The following is a 26766-nucleotide window of genomic DNA, read 5'->3' as shown; positions in this document are numbered from 1 at the left end:
TGCTCATGAGGACGAGAAGCACCCACAGTTGTTATTACAGCAAGTAACACTCATGCCAACCCTGGATGTTGAAATGGAAAAGCTCAATCTTGGCTTTCCTTGAGCATGACAGCTTACCCTAGTAGTCTTCTTTGTAGCATCCAGCTTCCATTAAGTGCTAATTATTCTGATGAGCCGGCCATCCCTTCAGACACTGTCCAGCAGCTCCACTGTGACCACCTCATTTTAGGAATGAAGGCTCTGTGAACTCAATTGAAGGGGTGTTTTGCAGAGCCAACCCCTTGCCTTGGCTCACCACAGTGTTGGGCATTGGAGGCTGGGCCTGCCCTGCTTGGGTCCGTGTAGGCCACAGGGCAGATTCCCTACTGCTTGGCTGTCATCTCATTTTCTACAATGTTGCCAAGGATTGGCTGCTCACAGCTGATGCTGGATCGGTTTTGGAGAGGCCTCTTCAATATTTAAACATGTTGTCATGGCTGGAGCATTTGTGTCTTTCTTAATGCAGCTCTTAGACCCTCTTGGTAGCCCCATTTCCCACCCGTGTTTCTAGGGGGAGGTGGGATTACAGAGGAAGTGGTGAGGAAGACAGAAAAACACACAAGGGACCTTTGATGTCTCTGTTGGTTGGTTTTGGTTAAACACAACTGGAGAAATTCTAGGCAAACTGGATGATCTGGGGATGGATGGCTCTATTCACTGGATGTGGAAACTGCCCCCACTACCTGGACCATAAGGATGGAAATGAACCTCCTACCCTCATCATGAAGCCTAAATGCAAAAAAGCATTGCTTCTAGGCAGTAGACATGGAAACCTCCCATTGTTGTAGATTGCCTGCCATCAGAACAAGGCCTCTAGTTTTTTGCTTCCTGGAGGGGTGGCAGAGAGTGCTGCGCAGCCCTAGGTCAGAGCTTGGGTACCCAAGAGGAGCTGCAGTTCTCTGGGGTTACCCTGCTCTTGGTGGATGCCAATGGGAAGAGCCCTTGAAAGGGGGAGGAAGCAGAAATATAAGATGAGGATGGGAGAGATGACATCCAGCAGCCCTGGGGAGAGACAGGAGGGCAGGGGCAGGCTCTCAGTGTCATTGGGGGTGCTATAAAGGGCATTAAGGAGGCAACACACATGTCTGAGTCCCATCTGACTGGCATCATTCATGCCTGTTCCTGCTCCATCCATTCTGGAAGTGGAGCCTTAATTAGGCATGAAGAGATTTATCAAACAGCAAGCCTAGGAGCTGTGGGTCTCTCTGCCATCTGGACAGACAGTTTGCTACCCTGTGACAGCAGTAATGGGAATGATTTATGAGGTCCCACAGCTCCACCCCCTGGGCCTAGTGAAACCTGAATGGCTTTTGTCCTTCCCCAGAAGGAGTGAGATTTTGCCTGTGTTGATGGGCACAAGAAATGGGGTTCACTTGACTGTGAAGGTGTTGCCCAGACCCATGGCAGCCAGGACTGTGCTTAGGGTCAGTTTTCAGTTTACAGTGACCCATCCACAAGGATTAACAGAAAAAGCCCTGGAATGGGAGACAAGAAGACCTGGGTGCAAATTATGCTGGTGAGCTGTGTGGCTTCGTGTCATTTTTTTGCCTCAGTTTTATGACCTGTACGATGGGGATAATGATACCTGCGTCTGCCAAGTCACACAATTTTTTTTGGAGGTTCTTGTGACATAATAGATGCAAAATGACTTCATTAATTACACAGCCCTCAACAGACACTAAGGATTTAATCCAACAAACATTTATTGAGCAACTGCTGTGTGCTATGCACCACTCCTGGTGCTTTGATGGACACATGAATAAAACACAGTCCCTGCCCTTGGTGAGCTTACAGTCTAAGAACAGTCAAAGGACGAGTGCACAATAACTATAATACAAGGCAGAATATGGTAAGTGCCATGAGAAAGGTACAAATAAAGTGCTAAGGTGGTTCAGCGGAGGGAGAGATCCCAGCGGTTGGTAGATCTGGAAGGGCTTCATGAAAGATGTGGTTTCTGCATGGGCCTGAAGGAAACAGAAGAGAGCGTTCCAGGAGTGAGAACAATCCAGATGAGAACAGCAAGACCAAAGGCACAGAGATAGGAAAACCAGGCACCCCTTCCAGGAATGACAGCAGGTGCAGGGTACAAAGTAAAAACAGGATCCTATTGTGGGGTCTGTAATTCAGAATGAAGACTTGTATATTATTCTGTGGGCCAGGGGAACTTTTAAAAGTCTGTGAATGGCTGGAGATAAAAATCGTTGTGCATGTTCAGGATGCAATGGAGGTGAAAGCATGCCCAGAGGAAACCTAGGAGAGGGGACTGCTGCTGAAATTGCCCACATGACAAGGAGGCCAAGGCAGTGCTGGTGGGAAGGAGCAGCAAGAAAATATGTGGAGAAGGGTCGAAAATGCCTTGAGGGTCTCAGAACTAGGTGGTTGAGAGGATCATGGGTCTTCTAACAGAAGGGGAGGCAGAGATGGTCAACTTGGCTTCAGATGTGTTGAGTTTATGGCGCTGCCAGAGCAGGTGGGGTGAATGTCTAACAAGGAATGTGCAGTGCAAGCCTGGAACCCGGGAGAGGGGCTGGGCTGCAGGGAAGTGTGGAGGGTGGACCCAAAGGAAGGTGTAAGGTTGCTGATGGAGAGCGTAGGGAGGTAATGAAAGGGGGAATGTCTGTGTTGGGGGCAAGGAGGAGAGAGGGAAATCACAGTCAGAGCTACCTCTGCTCCTTTTTAGGTTAAGGGTGTCAATAAATAAATCATAAATACATAAATAAATAAATACATAAATAAGGGATGAAGCAGCACTTGGGAAGGGAGGAGAAAAACCACAAGAACATGGCGTCCTGAAAACCAAAGGGACAGGGAGTGTCCAGGAGGGGTCACTGTAGAGCCAAGAGATGTGGAGAGCTTGGTGATGAGAAAGGCCTTTTGATGGGTATCATGGAGGGTGCAAGGGGCATGGAGGCCAAGTGGAAGTGGAAAGGCAGTGTAAGCCTGGAGACCCCTTCCCAGGTTAGGGGGTGAAGGGAAGGTGAGGGAGAGGCCGTAGGAGCCAAGGTGGATAGAATGAGCACTGGTTCGTGAACAGAGAGGGCGGAGGCTGCAGAGGAGTGGCTGAGGGTGTCAGAGAAAATATCACTGGCATGAGGGCAGATGTTACCTCCTCAGAAATGGGAGGAAGAAGACGAAGGGAGGGGAGAGATCAAGAGATTTTGAGGAGAGACCTCATTTCACCAGCTCCATTTCTTCAGTGAAGGAGGAGGCAAACAGTGGGAGTCATTGAGAGGACCTGAAAATGGAGAAGGTCCGAGGGGCTTCAGGGAGGGTGATATTAGGGCAACTGGGGATTGACTGAGGGTCCACAGGAGGTCACCCCAGATACAGGGGATAGGCCGGGACTCCTTGGCCCCCATGTCCCCTAGGCTAGCTGGCTTATGCCGGAGGCTGCAGTGGAATCTCACTCAAACTGAGCTCTAACGAGGCATAGAAGGAAGGGCTGCCTCCTGACAGTACGTGCCTAGATGCAGAAGGTCGAGGAGTGAGGGGAGGCCAAGGCCCCGGGAGCTCTCGCCATCCCACGGCCAAAGCTTTGTGTTAGTGCAGGACCCGTGAGTTGGAGAATGGTGACATGTGGGGCGTCTTGGAGGGAACCCGGAGGCAGGTTGTAAGGGCTTTTCTACTTCAACTCTCATCAGTGTCAATTTAAGAAACCAGGATGGGACAGAAAGAAAACCATGCTTTCCAAAATGCTGTGGCCCTTAAACTCCCCAGGGAGGAATGCTGGTGGGTAGTTGAAGCTCAGAGCCAACTCTAGGACCTGACTTCAAGGCTCACCACTGGAATGTTCTAGAATTCACAGAGGCCCTGCTGGCAATCCTGCCCATTTCCCACGGCTCTGCAAACTTCAGAAGTTAAATGTCTTCCAGGACCTCTGAGATCCTCAAGATGAAAGACCCTGGAGAAGTGTAAAATATGATACTAATTATCTGCACTTCTCATGATGAGTCCAAACCACTCAGTTCCCACAGAGCCTGTTAGGGCTGGTGCTTCCTTAAATGTTCATTTTATAATGCAAATCCCAAATCTCAGGCTTCGAGCATCCACAAGAACAAGGAAAGAAACAGATGTAGAATCATAATCGCAGTTTGGAGCTGGAGCGTCTGGATGTGGTGTTAATGGTTCTGAATATCCTCTGCTGGCTTCCTGTCAGCCATTAATTAGGAGCAAATGTCCTGTTCCAAATTGCCATTGATTGATTATGTCCGCTCTCATATATTGGGGGGCAGATCTTGATTACTTTCCTTAACTCCTTTCACCTTCAAGATAATGGTTTTTAACTTATCTTTCAAATATGTCTTAAAACACTTATTTATCAGGCAAGAAAATATATCTAACAAATCAAGCTGGCTAATGCTTGTCTCTCTCTATGTGACCTGTGATCCCAGCCCCTAAGTTGCTGGCATCAAGCCCAGGTTTCCCCCAGGGAGACTATGTCCAGTATTTGGATACTGCATTTGGCTTTGGGTTTTAAAAAAGTCTTAACTATCTTAATAAAGGGAAAGTAGAGTTTTCAAAATTCTAAAATCATTGCCTCTGGGGCAAAAAGGGCTGGAGGTGGACAATGAAACCTTTCCCTGCAGAGTAGAAAACCTCAGTGTTGGAGCTCAGTGCTGGCTAGTGTGACCATCAGGGTGGAGAGCGACAAGAAGTGACGCTGATGCATCGGTCTGGCTGCAGAGGCCCCGTGGTGTGCACAATGCCAAAAGCAAACAGAGAGAGTGCTTGCAGAAAAATGGAGCTAAACACTTCACATTTTTTTAGTCTCACACTCTGGGGCTCTGGGGGCACCCAGAAAGGCAATCATATATATTTTAAAAAGGATGACATTTATCTTTGCAGTACCTTTTCAAGATTTCGCTGTGGCTTCCCTGGTGGCGGGAAGGGGACAGTATAGTCCCTCATGTGACATACAGGGCAGGAAGGAGGCTAACTCTGAGGATGACATCCCAGGGTCCCTTCCTCCTTGGTGGATTCAAGTTGCTTTAGGGAACACCTGTGACAACAACATTTTTGAGCCTCTTCTGTCTCTTCTGGGGGTGCAGTGCCAACCCTTTGCAGAAGGTGGAAATTCTTCAAAGACACGATTTGCAACACCCCAGCTCTTTAGTGTCATCTGCCTGCTCCGTCCCAGGTTCTTGGTGGTTCTTGCTGAGCCACAGTTTTAATTGTCCATTGTTTCTTCTCTAGCCTTCTCTCCATTGCTGGGGAGGCCTACTGGGACAGGTGGGTCAACTGCGGTTCATCCCTTGAGCATTTAAACTCTACGGTCGTGGGAAGGCCTTCAGCTTGGACATGGCCTCTGCTTCTTGGTGTCCTTGTGCTCCTTTGCCCAGCTGAACTCTCTGACCTCCCTCTCCTCGTCAACAGCACCGTTTCAGATTTGGATAAAATTGTCCCCTCTGGGTCTTGGCTCACCCAGAATCCACATTTCTCAGAGGCCAGAGGCAGCTGCCAACAGGTGGCTCTCTAGTCATCCATGAGCCCAAAGATCCCTTCAACCCAGGATGCAGTTTGTCATCCAAAATCATGGGACTGGCTTCTTTTTATGTCGAGTCCTTCCACCCCCAAAGATGGACCGAGTCTCAATGCTGGTGGGTTCTCCATACCTTCTTCCTGTGGCTTATCTGCCTAATGCTAGATGAACACCACACAGTTATAAATACTCAGGTCAATATATATATGCAGGTATAGATATATATATTCTGGTCACTGTTTTACACTTGAACAAAGAAAACCACTAGCCTGCTTATTCTATAGTTTGTGCCACCCCGACTCCCATCTGCCTGTGGTGTAGTTGGCAGGAAATGTGAGCCACTGAGTCCCGTAGGGCACCCACTTACGTGGCCCCGTCACACTGGCCGACAGTCAGTTTCAAAGCCCCCTGCTCATGCAGACTCTTGAGGGCCTTGAACTCCAAGGGCATGGTGTGGGGGCTGGCCTGGGAGGTGTAGCCATACTTGAGGCTGTCGTAATAGTGGTACTTGACGGGGTTCTGGTTCTGATCTAGCGGGAAGGGCCAAAAGCCATAGAGGTAGATCTGGTTGCAGAAACGCGTGGCCAGTGTGTACATCAAGAGGCCGGTGGTGGGTCTTTTGATGTGGACTTTGTTCGTCAGCCAGTATCTGAAAAAAGAAAAAAGTGACAAAAGAAACAAAAAGGAAACATGAGTTTATGAAGTATCTTTCCAGGAAGAGGAAAATTGTATCCTGTCACTCCAGGATAAATGGAGCGACTGTTTCCCAGTTCCCTTCACAGAGGATCGACAGCCCCCCCCTTATTAAGCCCAGTGGCCTGCCAGGGGTATAACTGAGTGAGCTGGGAGTTGGGATGTGTGTAAGGAAAACTAACACCTCAGTGTTCTTCGGACAGTAAGGAGTGGTGGCGACTGTGGCATCTAAAGATATAGCCAGTTTCATTGTTGTCCCAGTATGGGGGTGCCAGATTTTCTGTTTTTTATCAAGAGTATCAGAAATCTGGATTTAAAAAACAAACAAACACATTTTTATTGATTTTAGAGAGAGAGGAAGGGAAAGGGAGAGAGAGACACTGATGTGAGAAACATCATTCAGCTACCCCCTGCACCCTCCCTACTGGGGACTGAGCCCACAGCCTGGGCATGTGACCTGACTGAGAATCGAACCAGAGACCTTTCGGTGCATGGGACAGCACTCAACCACTGAGCCGCACTGCTCAGTGCAGAAATCTGGATTTTTTAAATGTAAATTCTCCAAATTTTTAAATGTTGGCAACTAATTTTAAAAAATTATAAAAACATCACGTGAGGCCCTATTGGGTGAGTCAGACCATGTCTGTGGGTCACCCATGGGTCTCCTGGATTGAACTTGGCATCTTTCAGATAGCAGAGGAAAACATGGGAGTCCAGGGTGACTTGCCTGAAAAGAGTCAAACTTCTCATTGCAACTCCTTAGATAGAGCTCAGATGACATGTAGCTTCTCCATGCCTGTTTCTTGGGTCTTTTTCACCCTGTGGTGATTCTGGGAGAGTTGGGGCTGGAAGTGAGCTGGCTACAGCTGCTGTAGGCACCATCCAGGGACATGCAAGCCACTGTCAGTGTCCCTGCATCATTGCATTTCACTGACTGTTCACTTCCTGAGCCAATTCAAGCCTTAACACAGGCCATGTGCCATATTAGGGATTTGTGGTTTTATTTTCTGATAGTAAGCCCTTAGCAGGGGAAGGATTTCAGAATGAATTTCTTTCCAGGCTATCAATGCTATGCCCAGAGAAGGGGAGGGAAGAATTTAATCAGTGGTGAAACATCCAAGGAGCTCATAGGTGAGTCTGAGGTTACACAGACATGAGATGTGCCCTCCTCATAGATATGCCTTTCCCTCACATGTCCCCTTGGTGAACTCTCTGTCTCTCGTTTTTCCTCCCAAACTAAGTACATATATCACATCTTCCTGGAAATGACGTTTCCTTTGTCCTACCCTCTTCTCTCCAGCTCAAACTGACTTAATCACTTCCACATTATTACCATGAGCTTTGTTTCTACTTCTCCCAGGGTGCTTATCAACCTGGGCTGACAATCCATTACTGTGTGGGTTGGTCTCCCACACAAAACTGCACTGTGATCTCCCCAAGAGCAGGGACCACGTCTTATGCACCTGTGTAGGGGTTCAAAGGCATCTGGCTCAGTGCCTGGTGCTGCAAAGGCTCTGTGGCAGAGAGAGTAGTGTTCTGCAAGTATTCCATGTACTCTCCTACATCTCCCAGAATCCCTTGACATTGGGCTTGGGTCATATGACCAGTTCTGGCCAATAGGCTTTGACTGCAAATGTGTCCTTTCTGGGCTAATGTTGCTCAAGAGCAGACCCTCCGCTTTCTCTTCTCCTGCCTTGGAGAACTGCAAAGCCTCCTGTAAAGATGGTGTCAGCCCAAGCTGGATGAATCCTGGATCCCTGGACCACTGGTTGGAAGAGACCCCTGCCAACATACGGTACTGTGTGAGAATGAGAAATGAACGTCTGCCATGCTAAACCCCAAGGTGTCCAGGGCTTGTTATTGCAGCATAGCCTCGCACTGATTATCTTGACTGCTACTGTGCTCAGCAACTGTTGGACTCCAATAGAATGAGAGATGGGAAGAAGCAGAAAAGGAGGAAGGAGGGAGCAAGCAGGGCGCTCAGCTTTGTAACTGTGTCTGAGACAGGAATAGAAATGCCTGGCCTCTCATGTCTGGTGCCAGGCTTTTCACAAGAATCACTCTCCAGGAAAGGTGTTAACAGCAAATGAGGCTCCAGGATGAAATGAGAACACAGTGGCTTAGAGGGCCCCACTTATTTCCTGTTCTGCCTCCACAGGTAAACAAGAACTCCTGAGATGTGTGACAGGGACATGGGGCACCATTTAATGAGCAGCTTATAATAGAGGCTGGCTGAGTTCTGCAGGAGCAAAACATTCTCTACTTCCTTTGTATCTCCTCAGTCGCTATGGCCAATTTAGCGACTGTGCGCCTGGCCAACTCATAGACTGTTTCTTTCCTGAGGATAACAGCTGGGTGTTAAAACACTAATTAATTTGCCTTCCCAAATGAGGTTAGCTGGGTGCATCTGGGACATCATATTGACAATGCACCTTTAATATCACAGTCTTGAGATTTTAATTAGAAGGCAAAGTAATCTCAAAGAAGGCAGTAATTATTTTTCAAACTGGTTACCCCAGTTGCCAAGACGATTAAGCATTGTATTTTATGAGCATGGACAGCAGTAAATAAGAATTGCCAAAATCAACTCAAAAGCGCATTCTTTCTTTTCCCTGGATGTCTGGGCTTGGTACGTGGCGAGAATGGTGGCTGCCAGTGTTGGTAAAAGAGACCAAAAGAACTTTCTCCAAGAAGCTAAAAGCACTTTGTGGGATATAGCTTATTTCATCTGTAAGGAGCAGGAGTGCCTCACAGGTGGTTGTCAAGGGACACGTGGTGATATTTTGTGCAAGATCAGCAGCAAAGCCAGCAACAGAACTCTTGGGCTCCTGGTCCCCCATCATCCACATCGTCATTCTTGGCCCTGGTTTGGGGCCCGCAGCCCATTGCTGTCCTTCCCTTGGAAGCACTATTTAAACCTCTGCTGTCCTGGTGGACATGCCTGGACAAGTCTGCCCAGCTTTGTGGTAGTAGTGAGCTGGGGATTTTGTCTCAGAATTTGAGGCTGGAGTGCAGAGCTAGCTGGTCAGTCCTGGGGATGCTTGAAGCCAATTCATGGTCCCTAGGTTTCCATGTTTACTGAAATAAGTCATCTAACCTCAAGTCTGACCAGGTCACCAAAAACCTTCTGAAGACTCCTGGAGTCCACAGGATAACATCCAACGGCCTCACCCAGGACTGTGAAGCCCTTGAGATCTGGGCCAGAAACCCCTGCCAGCACCTGGTAAGCACAGTCACACTGCCACAAGGAACTTCTTGGTTTCTTCCAGGACACCATCACCTCCCATGTCCCCTTCGTATGGCCTCAGCTTCAATGCCACTTCCTGCAGGAGCCCTCCCTGGACCTCCCTGGAGGGTTTTGTGTTCCATACATTGTTGTTTCCCTATTATGGCACTTACCATGCGATGGCATAATGACTTGTTTACTTGTCTTTCTCTTCCCTTACAATTTAAATTCTGGGAGCAAGTGGATTAGCTTCTATATCACCCCAGATCCTAGCATAGCACATGTACAAAGTAGGTGCCGCTTCACAAATCCTAATGAAGAAATGAATGAAAATGAAGGAGCAGAGGCTAGGGGCTCCCTCTGAGGGTACTGGCAGGGGAGCAGAAGGAGATCACAGGAGTTTTGTGCGGGAGACCGACCCACACAGCACTGGCCTCACTCTCAACTCTTTCAGGCAGCCGCCAGGTCTGCACATGTGAAAGGCAGGCTAACAGCATCCTAGACAGCATGCTGCCAAAAGGAAAAAGGAAAAACATGATTCTGGTTACTTGAGGGGTTCCTCATGCTTCAGGGTGGGCCCCTCAGGGAGTGAGAGACTGCTGCTCACACACAGGCCTAGCAGGCACCCAGCCAGACCATTTCTTGGGGGGCTTAAATCTTCTGGCTGGATTCTGGAATTTAAACTAATGCCACCCCCAGCTGAAAAATTATATTCCACCTCATTCATAATTAAAGGAATCCGATTTCAAACAATAATCAGATGCCATTTTCCACTGGCAAAGACAGCAAATCTGGATAATACACCACGTTCACGAGGTTATGGGAGAGCAGGCATTTTTAATAATTGTAGGTGGGAGTGTAACTTGGCAATATCTATAAAAATTAACAATGCATATATCCGTCTCTCTTTTTAGCAATGACACTTCTAAAAAGCAAGCCTATAGATATAGATATGTGTGCAGATGTCAGTAAAAGATGGTCACTGTAGTACTGGTAATATTAGAGAAAGATTGAAACACCTGCTATGTCCCCCCACCCCAACCTATGGCTTCTGCTTACATAAACTATGGCCCTGACTCAGTGGAAGGCCAGGAAGCTGTGAAGGAGAGCAAGGTAGTATCTGTCAATATAGAATAATTTCCAGAATTTAGTAAGGTGTGGTACTTAAAACATGCTGCCTTATGTGTAAAAGGGGATTTTTCTGGAAGAAGATGCAGAAAACCAGTTTAACAAGGCTGCCTCTGTGGAGGGCTCGCTTTTCACTTTAAATCCTCTTATACTATTTGGATTTTTCTTTTTACTATGTGCATTGCTATTTTTTCAAAAAAGAGACAATCCATTAAAAATGACCAGATGCTGGCAGCCATCTGTTCCTCAATACCACAGACCTCCCTCCTTTTCTTCTCCATGGAACACACTTCCACACTCTTGTGTCCACTGGAGGAGACTTGGACCCAACTCCTGAGACTTTGTACTGCAGTGGGCATGTCCGGGAGGGGACATCTCCTACCCTTGCTGGTCTCCCTTTATTCTCTGCACCATGCTTAGTTCCTCCCTACTGGGCTTGCCCTCTGGTCCTCAGTTTCTGCTCCCCACAGACAGGTAGCAGGGCTTGCTTGGCTGACATGCTGCTCCAGCCCTGGCAGGGTCACCTACTGGATCAGTGCCATGCCAGGGTGTTGGCGCAGCACGCCTGGTACCTAATTAAGCACCATTTCATCAGCCTCCTCTGCACCAGGCCTGTGACTGGGCAGCTGAATGGGCCTGTTTTCCTGCCCAAGGGCCCCCCTCTCTGTGGTCACAGCCTTCCCCGTTGTTGTAATTGAATTAGAGCCATTCACTACCAGCTGCTGACCAGTCTCCCACTTCCCGCGGCCATACTCAATTGCCTGGTGTCCTTCCCCTCGGTTGCTCACGTCCCTTGCCAACAGCCAGCCAGGCACTGTGCCGCTCTCCAGGCCAGCAAAGCAAGAAGTCCCTTGGAAGAACTGCTCAGGCTGGGGCACGGGGTGATAAGAGTTGAAGGGCAGGCCTTCTGCTCAGGGTCTCGGCACCATGCTGTCCACTTCCTGCAATCCCCGGGCCCAAAAACTCTCAGATGGACAAGAATCTTGAGAGTACGTGGCAGTTAGAGACCCTCCTAGCATAGGAGCGCTGAATCAAAGAATCTGGGAAAGGCTGTTAGCTAGCCCAAATGCTCATTATGTTGAAGTCACAACCTCCATTACCTCATAGTGTAGCCTTATTTGGAGATAATGGGTCTTAACAGAGGTAATCATGTTAAAATGAGGTCATTAAGGTACCTGTAATCCAGTATGACTGATGTCCTTAAAATCAGGAGAAATTTGGAGAAGACATGCACATGGAAGAATGCCTTCTGAACATGAAGAGTGGCCACAGACAGGCCCAAGAGAGAGGCCTGGACTGATGTTCCCTCAGGGCCCTCAGGAGCGAGCCCTGCCGACACCCTGATTTTGGCTTTCTAGTCTCCAGAACCGTGAGACAATAGATTTCTGTTGTTTAGGCCACCCAGCCCAAGTGAACTCTACAGCAGTTGTGTGTGGTGTGGATTTCCGGCTCCCTGGCCCAGTAAGGGGCATTCACCGCCCCCTGCACATCCCCAAGGAGGCTGAATTCACTGCCTCCTGAGAGGCAACCTTGGTCATTGCAGATGATTTTGGTTTGTTGGAAGGTTCTTCCCAATGTCCAGATGAAACCTGACTCCTTGTAGATCCTCTCCCAGCCCTAGTTTTATACCGGGGGCCTCACAGGCCGAATCGGTGAGCCCCTCAAGGGCAGATGCCTTGTTTTACTGATTTTTACACAGGCCTGGAGCCCACTAGGTGCCTGTAAGTATTCGTTGAATGAAGAGATTGCTTTCATGCTCCTTGGAGTTTTCATGCTCCTCAGAGCCTTCTTCTCTCCCCAGACCTTTCAACTTTTGAATTTCTCTGCTACTGTGGTCCCCCTCCAGCCTGGTACTCAAGACCGAATGTAATTCTCCAAGTGGGATTTGACCCGGGAGAGTAAAAAAAGGCCATTGCCGACCTCCCTGACTCTCAAAGACTTTCTATGTCTGTTGCTGCAGCCTAAGACCATAGATTCCTTAGAGTGACCACACATCCGCTGATGGTTGGCACTGTTCATCCCTCTGTACTACTGTTTAGAACCTAAGTACAGAATCTGCATTTGTCCATATTAAATTTCTTCCTCTTAGATGAGCTCATTGCGTCAGCCTGTCAAAAATAATTGGAATTAAATTCCAAAGCCATACTGGACCCTGCACCCTACAATGCCCTGTGGCCCCACAGAGGGAGAGAGCCACTGGCAGAAACCCATTCCAAGGCCCTGAAGCCCCCTCCTCCCACCTCCTCCACTTCCCAAAAGCAGGAACCCGCCCCACCTGTCTCTCCTCCAGTGTTTCTTCTGGGGAGTTCCTGCAAAGGAATATGTTGGATCTAAGGATTAATAGCCTATTTGTTTAAAGGGCTTATTACTAGTGCTTAATGCTATTTTTGCAGATAAAAATAAGTCAGTTATAGCTGGAAATACATTTCTGGTTGCATACATTTCTTCTAGGTGGTTGCCCAGTCCCCATCAAGGGACGTTTTCTCTCTTTACCAAAGGGCAGTCCTTTTCTTTTTCTTACCCCTCTGACTCCCAAGCCATGTAGATGTTCCTTCTTCTAGGAAGAAACAACATTTAAAGAATGGATCCTAAATCCATGAGGTGGGTGTAACTGCGGCACCCCCACTCTGTGACAGGGATGAAGTGAAGGATGCTGAAGGGACCCCTGATTGGCCAACCTCCAGGAGAAGGATGTGGCCCCTGTGAGGCCTGTGTCCATACAAGTATCAGTCTGCTCCATCAGCCCCAAATGTGGCTGCCTTTTATTGAAGGTATCTCTAGGTCTTCCTTGGTGACAATGGACTTCTGTGTGCATACTCAACCTAATGAGACCAGTGCTGGTCACACACTTGGGTGTCACCTGTATGAGGACCAGAGTCCTTTGTGGGTGGCTCAGGGGGCTTCCCAGGGTCACATCGAGTTATGCTAAGCCCCAGCAAAGAACATTCCAATGTCCCTTGGTCATTGGAGAGGCTGTATGATGGCCTTTCTCATGTCCCTAGAGCAGAGCTATGAACTGCAATGTGGCTGGATGGCCCCAAGCTGGGAGGTCAGGAGTGGGTGGGGTATATTTGTAATAGGCATCTCAAACTTAATATGCCTAAGAAAAAACTCTCTTCCTCACCACCTCCAAACAGGCATGGGCTTCCCCCAGGCTCTCCTATCACAGAGAATGGCATCACTATCCTTCCATTTGCTCAAGCTCGAATCCTAACAGTCATCCTGAATTTTTCTCTCTCTCATCCCATGAGGTTCTTAAATAGAATGCATCAGCCAGTCCTGCTGCCTCTACTCCAAATTTTATAGCAAATCTGTTGCATATCCACAGTCACTGTCCTCATCTAAGTCAAATGTATTTCCTGCCTGAAGTATTGAGACAGCTTCCCAGCTAATATTCCTGCTTCCACTCTTGTCGCCTTATGGTTTATTCTCCACATCGCTGTCCAGGCAGGCACTACCAGTTGGTCAAAACTGCCATGGCAGATGAAACCCACTTGCCACCCCCCTCAATTCTCAGGAAGGGGAGGCTCAGAGGGGTCAGCTGACTTGAGGTCATACAGCTAGCGAATGATCGAGCTGAGATGGAAATGAATCTGGGAAAGGAATATTGCCTACCGAGCACCGCCCCCCCTCAATGACAGCCCCCTTTCCCGGGGAGGGGCTGCTCACCCGCGGACGGCGTGCAGCAGGCGCAGAGAGGGGTATGCGGTACGCACGTTGACTCGGTGCTTCAGGATGAGCTCATTGACCCACTCAACACGCTCCTTGCCACCCCTGGCCATGAAGGCGGGGATCCACAGGATGCTGCCATTGAGGCTGTGCAGCCGCTGGAGTAGCTTCTCTCGCCAGGTGGCGTTGACCAAGTCCTCAAAGGCACGCTGGATGACTGAAGGGTTCATGGTCACCAGGTCTGTCTTGAGCCCCACATCCCGGGCGTACTCCTGCACCGGGGCAAGGTTGCACCTGGCAGAGAAAAGACAGCATAGTTCTTTTGGGAAAGCTGAGACACCTCTGCTTATATTTAATTTTATCCATCCTTTGCTTCCTTTTCATCCCCAAACAAGGATCCCCGGCATCCTCCTGCACTCACTGGCTCCTCCTGTCATCCTGTCTCCTACCACACATATTTACTAGGCATTTAGCGTATACTCAGAACTTCACTGCGCCCTGGGGATGTCAGATGCCTGCCTTCTGGAGTTCAGTATCCAATAGAAGAGGAAGGAAGCAAGTAAGCTAGCGCTCAGCCCACAAGAGGACCATGTTCTTGGCAGGTGTGACCTGGCCACATTAGGTAGCAGAGAGAGGGCTCTGAAGAGACATTCCTAGGTTCAGAATTCAGCTCTGACACTTCCTGTCTGTGTGATTCTGGGCAGCATGCTCAACCTCCCTGTGCTTCCTGAGAGCTTCCTGGCGGCTAAGCAATATCCTCAACAGTTTTTTTAGCTATGATGGAGATCAGAGCAGCACCCCTCCCAGGACTTAGAGTCACCACACACCCAGTCCTTAGAACACTGCCGGACCACAGTTAGAACTCAATAAAAGTTACTGTCATCGTTATGGGAAGGAGGAGCATAGATGGTCTTCCTGGAGGTGGTGACCATTGAGAGAAGTCTAGAAGGATGGACGAGCAGAAGTCCAATAGTGGAAAAGGCACTTTAGGACAGTGTGTGTTTACCTTGTCAGATCAGAAGAATCACCTGAGGCAATTGTTAAAAATACAGATTCCCCAGGTCCATCACCTGGAGATCCAGATTCAACAGGTGAGCCTAGGAACTGATATTTATTTTTGCAAGCTCTTTAGTTAAGTCTTATAACCAGGCAGTTTAGGAAACATCATTCTATGGCATTTTAGGTGCAAGAAATGTGTCCAAAGGCACAGAGTTGGGAAACTTGAGTATTTAGGGGAATGCAAGTAATTTGGTGTGACTAGAGCGTATTGCATGGAGGACATGGGGCAGGAGAGGCAAGTAGGGTGAAATATCAAAGGGTCTATATGTCAGTGACTTGGTTCGGAGGTCAATCGGGAGCCACTGAAGGTTCTTGAGCAGGAGAGTGACATGGACAGATTTGCATTTTATGCAACAGTTAGATGACAATAAGACAAAGTAGTAGTATGTATCGGAGGGGGTGGAATTGCGTATCAGAAGGCAAGTCTGCAGGTGAGAGAGGCAGCTCATGCACAAAGGCTGACACTGGCCTGAACTAGCTGTGTGACCTCTGACTTTCTGTACCTCAATTTCCTCATTGCAAAAGCCAGGGAAAAATAGAATTTTCCTGACAGGATTGTTGTGAGAACTAAGTAAGTTAATAGATGTCTTGTGGATGGGCATTTGTTTATAGGATTCTCCCTCTGAAAGGTTTTGTGTGTGTTTGTGTGTGTGTGTCTGTGTGTGTGTGCGTGTGCACGTGCGTGTGCACATGCGTGCATGCACCCAATGAAGTTTTAATCCCCAAACATCTGGGAATTGACTCTGCACATATGTGACCCTAAGTTAGGCAGTCACCTCAACCTGGCATTGTAGTCTTATGGGGACCCTGTGGGGACCAGCCCTCCTGCCTGGCCTCAGTTCCTAGCAGCACCTTATGAAACCTATATGTGGTCAGGCAGTGAGCTCCATGATGCTTGAATCTACCTTCTTGTTTCCATGTCTTTCCTCATGCCGGTTCCTCTGCCTCAATCTTTAATATCCAACGTCCACCTCACTCCACCCCATCCTACCCTCACCCCTTCTCTGACTCCCAGTCACACAAACCTGCCACACTTTTTTTCCTCTTTCCCTTCTTTTTTCTATCTTTAGACTGGAGGGCTTTACGAAGTGGGGGCTGAGCCATTATAAAAACCAGGCACAGGCAGAACCTGGCAAGAGATAAACTAAAACAGGTTTGGCTGCTGGGCTGCAGTGGCTTTTCCATCCCAGTGGATGCAGGAGTAAACACACTGTCCAATCCCACGCTCTGAGGTTCCAGGAGCTCTAGGATAAGGCTGCTTCCCAAAGCCCCAGGACAAGGCTCTCTTTGCCTAGGGACAGCCCCAACAGAAACGTGAGATGCGGTGTGTGGTTCTGCCAGAGCGGGGCCACTGTTTGGGCTGAAACTCGAGGCTCTCTGTGCCCTACTTTTGACCAAGGGACAGCAAGGCCTTGTTTATAAGTCTGTCTGGTTTGGGGGTCAGGTGTCAGGGCCCTGGGTAACTATTTCCAGGTGTGTCCCAGGAAACTGAAAAATGAGAGATGACATTTCAATGAGAATGATGGTCAAGTATAAACCCCAAGTTTCTCCATTGCTCTCTCACTTCCCAGATTTGGACTCTAGGATATAAAGTTACTAGTAGAGTATGACCTTCCAGAACACTTAAAAGACTTGCGCAAACTTGGACCAGCCAGATTTTCTTACTAATCATTTGTAGCAGGCTCTATCCTGGGCAGGTAAACTTTTTCTGCAGAGGGTCAGATAATAAATATTTTAGGCTTTGAGGGCCATGTGCGCTCTCTATTGCAACAGTTCCACTCTTCCCAACCACACAATACCACATTGTAGCAAGAAAGTAGGACATGAAAATGAATGGGTGTGGCTGTGTGCCAATAAAACTTTATTGGTAAAAATAGGCTGTGGGCCATAGACTGCCTACCTCTGTACTACACCAGCAAGTTCCACCCTTAACTGTACAATAGACTTACCTGTCTCCCTGGGCCACATGCCCCCTGCCCCCAGATTGATTTAATTGGTTTTGTGTGCAGCCTGGACATTGGGAATTTTCAAAGTTCCCCAAGGGATTTTAATATGTGGTCAAGATTGAGACCAGAGGCATCAAGGTGTTTTTTTCCTTTCTATTTTACATGCATTTATTTCATTCTAGTCACAGTGTACAATTGTTGTTCAACACGTAAGGTTGAGACTAACCCAACCAGTTTGTGTCGATTCAATCTCTTGGGACCACTGGCAGCACCCAGCTTAAGTATGCCTGCTGCTCTGGACCCAGAGCCCCGCTGTGGTTACCTTATGACAAAGCTGTGCATATCGATCTCCTGCCCACAGCCGCTGTTCAGCAAGACCCCTGAGTTGCCCACGATGGCACAGGTTCGGAAGTGCTTGTTTTTCAGCGGGGAGGTCCTGGGGAGGAGCTCGTAGAGGTTCTGGGACACATTCATGGTGCTGTCTCGGTCGAAGACGTAATGAATAATGTCTCCGGGCTTCAAGGTCCCCTTGAGGACAGAGATGTCCTTTTCAGCATCCAAGAACTTCAAGATTTGTTTCCTACAAAACCCAAACACACACCAGGATAAGTCTCTTTGGTGCCAGCTGCCCTTTGCAAACCCAGCTTTTCCTGGCCAGCGTCACCCTGCAGGGCAGCTGGAGCCCAGCACACAGGGAAGAGCTAGAGTTCTGATGCCCTCAGAGGTTCTGGGCAGGAACTGTCAGAAATGGCCCAGAGGGGATTATGGTTGGTGGTGGCCAGCCTGTTTGCCATGGTTATGCCTACTTCCTATGAGGTGTGCAAACTGCCCTGGGAAATGACTCCCTTAGGATACAAGTGAGCTCATCACAGAGGGCCCTGGAAGGGAGTGTGACCCACATTCTGGTTTTCCCAGGATTGCTTGGTTTTAGCGCTTCCCAGGAAATCCCTCAGTCTTGGGAAAATGCCTACAGTGGTCACACTACTTCCCTCCTTTAGCAGGATCCAGGGCCATCATGTGACAGCAAGTCCTAAACTGGGAGCAGGAAACCAGAATGACACATCTCTCATTCCTCAGTGGCCTATTTTCTCCATGGAAGCCTTCTTCGGGCACAGGAGCCTTGCAAGGGGTGAATGTGAATGTGGGTACCGTGAGGTGTGTCAATCACTCCACCTTTGAGAGACTGAGGCCGTGAGCTGGTCTGTTGTGCGGAGTATGATTTCCCAGCTCCCTAACTGCTGTCTAGTCTGAGGTTTGTAAACAGTGAGGCTCTGTCCCACGGAGCATGGTTCTTCATGTTGTTTCAAAACAACGATGATCACAGGACAGCTGTCTAGGCTTTAGGGTAACTTTGATTTAGGGGGAAATTCTAGAATCATCTAGCATAGTGTGTAGTCACAAAAAGAATGGGTGTCCTCTAGGAATCACCAGAGAGTTTTACTCAACCGTGCAGGCCTGGCCCCCAGGAATCTGAGGTTTTACTTAAAGAACTTTCTAAATCACCTAAAATATCTTTAGAAATGATTCAAGTCATAGAGAGAAAGAAATTTGGTACCCAGATCAGCTGAAATGAATTTCATTTCCTGCAGTGAGCCCCCATCTAGAACAGACACAATGATGCCTTTTCTGATACAAAGTCTGCTTTTCCTCAGAGCCCCAGAGGGACAGAATCTTCATGTGCTTTGCAAATGAGAGAATTTGCAAGATGGTTGCCCCATTGTACAGATGGTTACGCTGCCTCCTGAGCGCCTGTGGGATCTGAGATGTTCAGAACCTGTGGTGCATCCCAGCACGACGCACATTCAATCACTTGGGGGACCATAAAGAACACAAAGGTTTCAGGCTGGCACCTGAGAAACCCTGGTTTTGAGTGCCACCTCGGTCTCAGCACACTTCCGAAAGCGCCACAGGTGACTTTAACGTGTGTCCAGGCTTGAGCATCTCTGATATAGCCACGGGGCATTAGGTTGCTTGGCAGGGCACTGCGCTCTTCTAGTCTTCCCTTATCAATGACCTGGATCTCTCGCTATCGCTATCGTGCTGGGGAAGCCCTCTTGCTGAGTAATTTGTATCTCTTGATAGAAAACAGAGGCACTGTTTTAACTTACTATGCTTTACCAAGTATTATACAACTTGACAAACTAATAGAGTTTGGAAAATGCTAAAACCTTTGCAGTGATTTACCCCAACATATTTAAAAGCAAAGGGAGCACCCCAGAAAGCCCATAAATAAGAGCTCTGTGAGTGTATTAATCTCTAATTAATTATGAGGAATTGCTATAATTATTAAACATCATTCCAAATAACTCACAGAATCTTTTATTACAAATAATTTGGGTGATTAATTGAAGTCGAAGGGAATCCCCTCCCCTGAAGGCACATTATTCCTGCCAAGGTAGGTCCCCACGAAGCCACAGTTTTGTCTTCTCCAAAAGGAGTGGGGGTTTATTTCTCTACTCCAATAGCAGGAGAAAGGGCCAGTCACTCACAGGTGGAGTAGTGGGGTAGACAGTGCCTCCCCCCAAATATATGTGATGTGGCTTTATTTGGAAAAAACATCTTTGCAGATGTTACTAAAATTAAGGGTCTCCAGATGAGACCATCCTGAATTACCTGGGTGGGCCCCAAATCCAATGACAAGTGTCCTTGTAAGAGACAGGAGAGGGAAATACACAAACACCAAGAAAGCCCTGTGACCATGGAGGCAGACTGGAGTGATGCAGCCACAAGGTAAAGATAGCCTAGAGCACCTGAAGCTGGAAGGGGCAAGGAGGAGTCTCCCTAGAGCTGTCAGAGGCTGTGCTCAGAATTCTGACCCCCAGACTGAGAGAGAATAAGTATCTGTTGTTTAAGCCACCAAGTTGGTGGGAATTTGTTATGGCAGTCCTGGGAAACTGAGGCAGGTGCTCTCATTGATCCCACAGTGCTGCCGATCCGAGGCCAGTGATGTAGGCCTGCTGCTGTTAGGGCAGCCATGACCAGAGTGGAGGGTCCATCCGGGGGACCTCAGAAGTAGTGCTCAGTGAACAGTGGCAGATGGTGGTGACAGGAGTCAGCTCCTTTAGATGGTCTCAGCTGCCAGGTCCCCCACACCTCCTCATGTCCCAAAACTAAGCCTTGAGAATGAAGGTGCTGGAGCAGTTCCGTTTTGACAGTGCGTGTACCTGGAGGGGATCTCTTCCCTGCTCTGTGTGGTGACACTTTTGGTAGCTATGGGCAAGGTTGACCATTGTGCCCCGGTCACCTGTTCTCTGCTCCCTCCCATGGTTATGGCCTGGGAAGGTTGGCCACATAGCTGAGGCTTTCCCTATTTGGTCCTGGGTACTCTACCAGGCTCATCACCCCCATTCCTACCTCCTGCTCTGCACTCCAGTAGCACTGAGCACAGACACCAGAGTTCAGACTGCGTACAAGTGGAACGCAGCTTGGTATGCCTGGCAAACTCTTAGTCATCCTTCAAAACCCATTGCTCCTTTCCTGGCCAGGCTAGCCTTCTTGGTTCTCTTACAAAATGAAGTACTCTCTCCTCAAGTGATCCTTTTATCTCCCCCTATTTACAAGATACAATACTGCCTATTGTGTGTATCACACTGTACTGTCCTGTTTTTGCTTATATTGTCTCCCCACTGACATGCCTGGTTCATGTCAGCGTTCTGGGACCCCAGTGCGATGCCTGGAAATGAATGGTTGGATTATACTGACCAATCTTTGCTGGGTCAATAATGGTGATATCAAAGGCAAGTAGCGAAAGTGCTGAAGTTGAAATTCCTGTTACTGTTTCCCATTCCCACCACCCAACAACAACTGCAGAGCTCTGCCTTTGCAATCAGGTGTCATGTCAGCTCCAGTGTCACCCGATCGAACTATGGCTTTTCATTTTCATGTTGTCGGTGAGGGCAGCCTACTCAAGCAACAGGACTGTGTGTATGTGAGGGGTGGGGTGGGAGGGAGCTCTCCAAAGACTCTGAGTGGGAGGACTGTCGCCTCAAAAGAGGGCGCAGATGCCAGGTAGTCCCGAGCAAGACACGTCTCCTTATCCAGGGAAGGACTGCTTCCCTGGTCCTCTGGGAGAAGCCACCTGTGGCCTCCACCCCCCACCCCCAGGCTCTCACTGCTGCTGACCTGAGAGCCCCACTCCTTCCAACCCCAGGACCTCAGTTCCTGCCAACCTCCCCAGCTGAGTGGCTGCACACACATGCTGGGCTGCTGGGCCTGCCTTGGGTTTTTATTTCCAATTGACCGCTTACAGATGAAACCTGCCTCAGTGGGAGGTAAACATTTTATTTCTAGCCTGACTTCTTTAGATGATAGAGAGCGGCAATTGATGGCTTGTGCTGAAGAAGGCCAAGCCTGTCTCTCATCCTAGAGGTAATTACCACTACCTGATCCTCAGAGAGAGCGTCTGGTTGTGCCTCCACTTGGCTGAGGCTGGCTGGATGTTGTGTTTAATGCTCTCATTACTTCTGTCAACAACAGCTGGTGATGAGGAGCCATTTATCACAACTTCAGCTCTGGAAGGGAAGAGAGAGGAAGAGGGTAAATATGATCTGTTAGCATGCCAGTGACAAGGCTAATAGTTTTGTTTTTGCTGGGGCTTGAATATAAACTTCTTCGGAAGAGCAAAATTGCAGTGATTACCTGAGAAGGGAAGGAACTCTATTTATCTTCTAGAACGCACCAACTTCCTCCCTAAGGTGTAACCTACATACAGTCTTGGAAGCAGCAAGGGGGTGATAAACTATCTTTCCCCCATCCCACCCCCTAATGTGCCTTCCAGGGAAACCTAGCCGTCACGGTCAGAATAGTAATACTCCCTCAAGTTACTTTCACAAAACTCCAAATAGCAGTTGCATTAGCAGCCAAGTATCATGACGGCTTATAGACTTCATAAGGAGAAAACACAAACTTGTATCCTCCCGACCCCACCACTCCCTCCTATGCAACTGAGATGCCACTTCAAACATCTGCCTTGTTCCAGAGTAATGGATGCTGTCTCTCCCCCCCAGCAGGGGAGCTCCCTCACTCATTTCTGTATTCTCCAATGGTCTCCCATAGCAGGTGCTCAATAAGTAAGCATTTGCTGCATTCAAATTTGAATTTTGTCCTGGGGGAGCCTGGATGGATGAAGGAGCTGGCTGGCTCTGTATGCCAGGGACACATCACAATTCTGGGTGCACAGCATCTTTCCAGCCAACTCGGGAACCTCAGGCATTACACGCCCTGCCTCAATTCAGAGGCTTGAAATCTATGCTAGTAGGTTTCTAAGAAACTAGGTTACAATTACATCTAAAGGCAGGAGCCAGCCTGCCTCTGCTGGCTGCACGCAGATGCATGTGGGTCACCTCAGAATCTCCTTTGTGCTGATGGCAGAGTCTCCCAGTTCCAATGATAACTGGATTCGTGAGGCACAATTCTGGAGCTTTAAAAAAATCCAAACTAGACACCTATATCCTTTGCATTTATCTTGGAACAGCCAAGTTAAAAAAGAGGAGAGCCTTTTAATGGGGTTTAAACCCAGTGCTGTTTTGCTTTTTGTAGATAGAAAAGAAATTCCTTTGGGGGTACACATTGCCTGTGCACTTTCTCCCCAGACAGCTCCATTCCTCAGTATTCCTGACTCCTCTGGATGGTATCACTTGTCTTGGATTTAAAAACATGTAACTTTAGCAGAGACTAAAAACTAAAGAGTTACTGACCAAGGCTCCTTTAGCATGCAGGCTTAAGGGAAGCCTATGAGAGGAACAGAAGACTTGACCCTTTGGAATTTTTTGCTGCTTTCATGAAAGGAAGCAGAGGGTGGAGTGGAAAGATTTCACAAGTTGTGTGACTGTGGGAAAATCACTATCTCTCTGAGCCTCAGGGTTCCCATTATAGAAAGAGGGTATAGAAGAGAGAGGTACCCAGTGTTAAGGTTCCGGAATTCTGAAGCTTGGGCTTATAAGACTCTAAGTCAGAGCTATGGGGCAGCTGCCATTGGTGGAGAAGAGGGACTCAGAGGCATGGTCCAGCCATAGCCAGTGGCAAGCCTGAATCTGTTGGCTTGCAAAACATTTGCTCGCTCCCCTGCATTGAGCTGTCCCCCGGCCAAGGACTGTCATGGGAGGAAACATTCACAGAATTTAGAACGTGCATTCAATTATCAAGGTTAACATTACTGAGTTGACTCCCTAATCTTTTTAAGAGGTCTCAGCAAAGTTTCTGAATGCTTCATTTTCCATCTTAATGTCCTGTACAAGTGATCTACAATGAAATTGGGTGAAAGTCCTGATTCCCTTCAGAGTCTCCATTGCTCAGCAAAAATGCATTATGAATAAGCTCTTTGGTGGCCCAAGTGCTTCAGAGCGGGTGAACTCTTTTCCAGAAAGTGACTCTTGGCATCTGAGTTTTCCATCTCTGTAGCCTCTAGACCTTGGGCTATTTCATAGACTCTTTTATGGACAGTTCTCCCCTCCCCCACAAAGTGATTAGGGAAATGCAAAGCCAAAGTGAAACAAAACAGATCTATTTGCCAAGTAAGAAGGGCACCATCCAGCAAAGAGGAGAAGCAGATTAATAGCTGCCTTACAGCAAAAACAAATGAACACAAAATCTAATTTACAAACCTATTAGATTTGCTATGTAAGCTGTTCACAGCCGATCTGATTGTACCTCTGCCTCCAGAATTCCTGCAAGACAAAGGAAATGCATTATTTATAAACCCAGCTCTTCTTTGCAAAGCCTCTTCAATTGTCAGGAGATCCCGCAGCCGGCCGTGGAGAACTACAGAGGTGGATGAGGTCTCACTCTCCAAGACGGGCAACATCCTAACCCAGCCACAAACCCAAGCATCTTACAGGGAAGTGGGCCTCCCACATCCTCCCCAGCCTCCCTCTTGAACACAGTTTAATTCACACCAAGGTTTCCACTTGAGACTTCCATTTGAGCCTTGAGACAAAGTCCTTTAGGACACCGTTCCTTAGCATGTCTCAGTATCTGCTCCCTGGGTTCTCTGGCTTTCGCTCACACGTGCTAAGATGTCGTCCATGATGTTCTTGCCAAACTTGAGACACCAGAAGTTCCACAGAGGCAGCAAGATGACCTAGCCGTGCCTCCAACCAAATGTGATAACATTTGGCTTTTGGTGGCAAGAGAAATAATATTAAGTGGTATCACTTTGCGGGGAGCAGGAGTTGGGTGACTAATGGGGCCCTTTGCTTGTTCCTCTGGAGGATAAGTTTGTGAAGTAAAAGTTTCCTAAGGCCCCTTCCAGCCCCACCATCCATTCAGTTCTGTCAGAGTCCATTCTGGACCTGAGCTATCGGCCATGAAGTCTCGCCCTGCTTTGCTATCACCCTGGGCCAGGGTGTGGACGAATCCATCTTACCCTCGTACCTCGCCCACTCTGTGCCCTGTGTACTGGTTTTAAAAAGTTGTATATGAAACGAATTATTTTAAGTTAACTCATCTTTTCCTACTGGTTACAGGATGTGTTGTTTGAGGAGATACCGCTTCGTACTTTCTCGTTTTTGTAAGTCCCACCTAGCCTGCCAGTCTAGGTGTTGGTGCAAAGAAACAATCGAGGTCGCTGGGAAGCTGTGCATTTTAGGGCTAATGTGCTTTAACAAGGACTCTCTGTGGGGGTTAATGCCCATCTCCACGCTGGTCTGAAGTCTGGATGTTTCCATCGGTTTGCTTCAGGCTCAGCATACTTGTAGTATAGTGTGTGTGTGTGTGTGTGTGTGTGTGTGTGTGTGTGTGTGTATAAACACATAGGCTTGTCTTCCTGATATACTTAAATATCTTTTTAAACTTTTTGGCAACAGGCAATACTGTCCTATTTCACAGCCAGATGACCAGACAACAGAAAGGAAGCTGTGACTTTCCCAGTGTCTCCAATGTCATCATTCCCAGTCTAGTCCTTAATTACACAAAGCATTGTTGGTTCTTCACACTTTAAATTAATACCTACTATTTCTTTTTTGTCCCTCCTATTTCCACTTCGGACAGCGGAGCTCTTGACTTCTAACTCGGGGTCTGGGAAAATCTGGCCAGCTCTGGCTCTGCAACCATAACCCAGTCGGGTCAGGCCCCAGGGGCTTCCTGGGCACGCTGCTGTCCACATGTCACTGACCTTTGATGTCTCCTATTCTGACCCCAGCTCTCAAAATCAACCTTCCCTGCAGGGAGGGAAGACCTGCTGGGCCAGACATTAAGTCAAGTACAGTAATTAAAAATGTGGTAATAGTTTAAGACCAATGAAAGGTTAATGGAACAAAAAAGGCCATCCAGAAATGCTGCATATAAGAGTTGATATATGATTTTTATAAATCATTATCAATGAGAAATTCAGTAATTGGTTTGGAGTAGTTGGTTTCTGATCTGGAGGTGAGTTTGGGGGAATCGGTTGAGTGTTAACCCTATTCTAGACAGCAAAATAAATTTCAAGTGGATTTAACTAGTGTTTCCCAAGTTTCAGTAGTTCTCATATCCCTATCAACAGTTTGCTATGTTTGTTACTTACCCACACTATTATCTACTTAAATTTTAAAGTGGAATCATCTTTAAAAACTTACTCTAAGCCAATGCCATCTGTGAAAGTATAGGTTTGGTACTATGATTATATACCCATTTGAAAAAACATACAAAATCATTAACACAAAAATATTTATCAATGGAATACCTAAAATTGTCTTACATTATTACCAAGAATACTTACAGACTGAATTAAATAATATTTAAATTATAAGTAAAAAATAAAAATGTATAAATAAAATTATTAATAATATAATGTATTATACTATATAGTATATTGCATGTAATACATGTTATATATTAATATATTAACAGTATAAAAATTTATAAATAATTTATTTAAATAATAAAAAATTATAAATTTAAAAAATTTAAAGAAGGCAATCCGTAAGAAATTGGTAAGAAAATGGAAGAGAATATTTATTAAATCTTTGATAAGATATGAGGAATGTGTGTGAAAGACTTTTTAAATTCAGAAGTATAAGAAGAAATTGTAAGAGAAAAATGTAGATGAATTTGACTTCATAAAAAATTTAAAACTCTGCTTATACAAAAAGCAAACCTCAACCAATCCTGGTCAGTGTCTTTCATGAATTCTGAGAGGGCTCCAGCTGAGGAGAGCACCACATGGATGCATCTGTCTGGTTAATGGAACCAGGGTCAGCCAGTTCCTAAAGATGCTCAACAACGGGCCTTGGAGTGCACCTTTCAAATGCAAGTCAACCCATCTGGAGCCCACACCCTTGCCATCTCCTTTATCGGGGTCTCACACTCTGTACAACTATTCCCCTGCCTTACTTACCCCAGAGCCAGGTACTAGACAACTGGGGACAGCCCCTATGCCTCAGAGCCCACTGAAATTATTCAAACTAGCCAATCCTAAGTCCGCTTGCCCTGCCTCACCCTTCCTTCCCACAGAAACCACAGTAAAGGCTCTTGATCATAGTTCCCCTCACCCCCTGCCTTGTGAGCGACCTGGTGCTTCTCCAGGTGGCCCTGCATGGTGTGGTGTGCCC

General features: G+C 47.5%; 1 protein-coding gene across 2 annotated transcripts in view; it reads right to left on the bottom strand.

The window, feature by feature from the left end:
- Positions 1–1724: 1724 nt before the first annotated feature.
- The window catches only part of ST8SIA2 (ST8 alpha-N-acetyl-neuraminide alpha-2,8-sialyltransferase 2), a 41937-nt gene continuing 16895 nt past the window's right edge, over positions 1725–26766 (bottom strand). Inside the window, exons 2-6 of one of the 2 annotated variants that reach the window (XM_016197733.2) lie at positions 23842–23904; positions 21622–21750; positions 17562–17819; positions 14235–14528; positions 1725–6167 (exon numbers count right to left, since the gene is read on the bottom strand). In XM_016197733.2, the coding sequence (XP_016053219.1) occupies positions 5882–6167; positions 14235–14528; positions 17562–17819; positions 21622–21750; positions 23842–23904 (1030 nt within the window). In that variant the 3' untranslated portion in view covers positions 1725–5881. The remainder of the gene's footprint in view (positions 6168–14234; positions 14529–17561; positions 17820–21621; positions 21751–23841; positions 23905–26766) is intronic. The other variant, XM_087829078.1, reaches the window with a different exon arrangement.

The sequence above is a fragment of the Miniopterus natalensis genome, chromosome 22, assembly GCF_054644295.1.
Source record: "Miniopterus natalensis isolate mMinNat1 chromosome 22, mMinNat1.hap1, whole genome shotgun sequence".
Classification (NCBI taxonomy): Eukaryota; Metazoa; Chordata; class Mammalia; order Chiroptera; family Miniopteridae; genus Miniopterus; species Miniopterus natalensis.
This window is presented reverse-complemented; position numbering and strand designations above follow the sequence as displayed.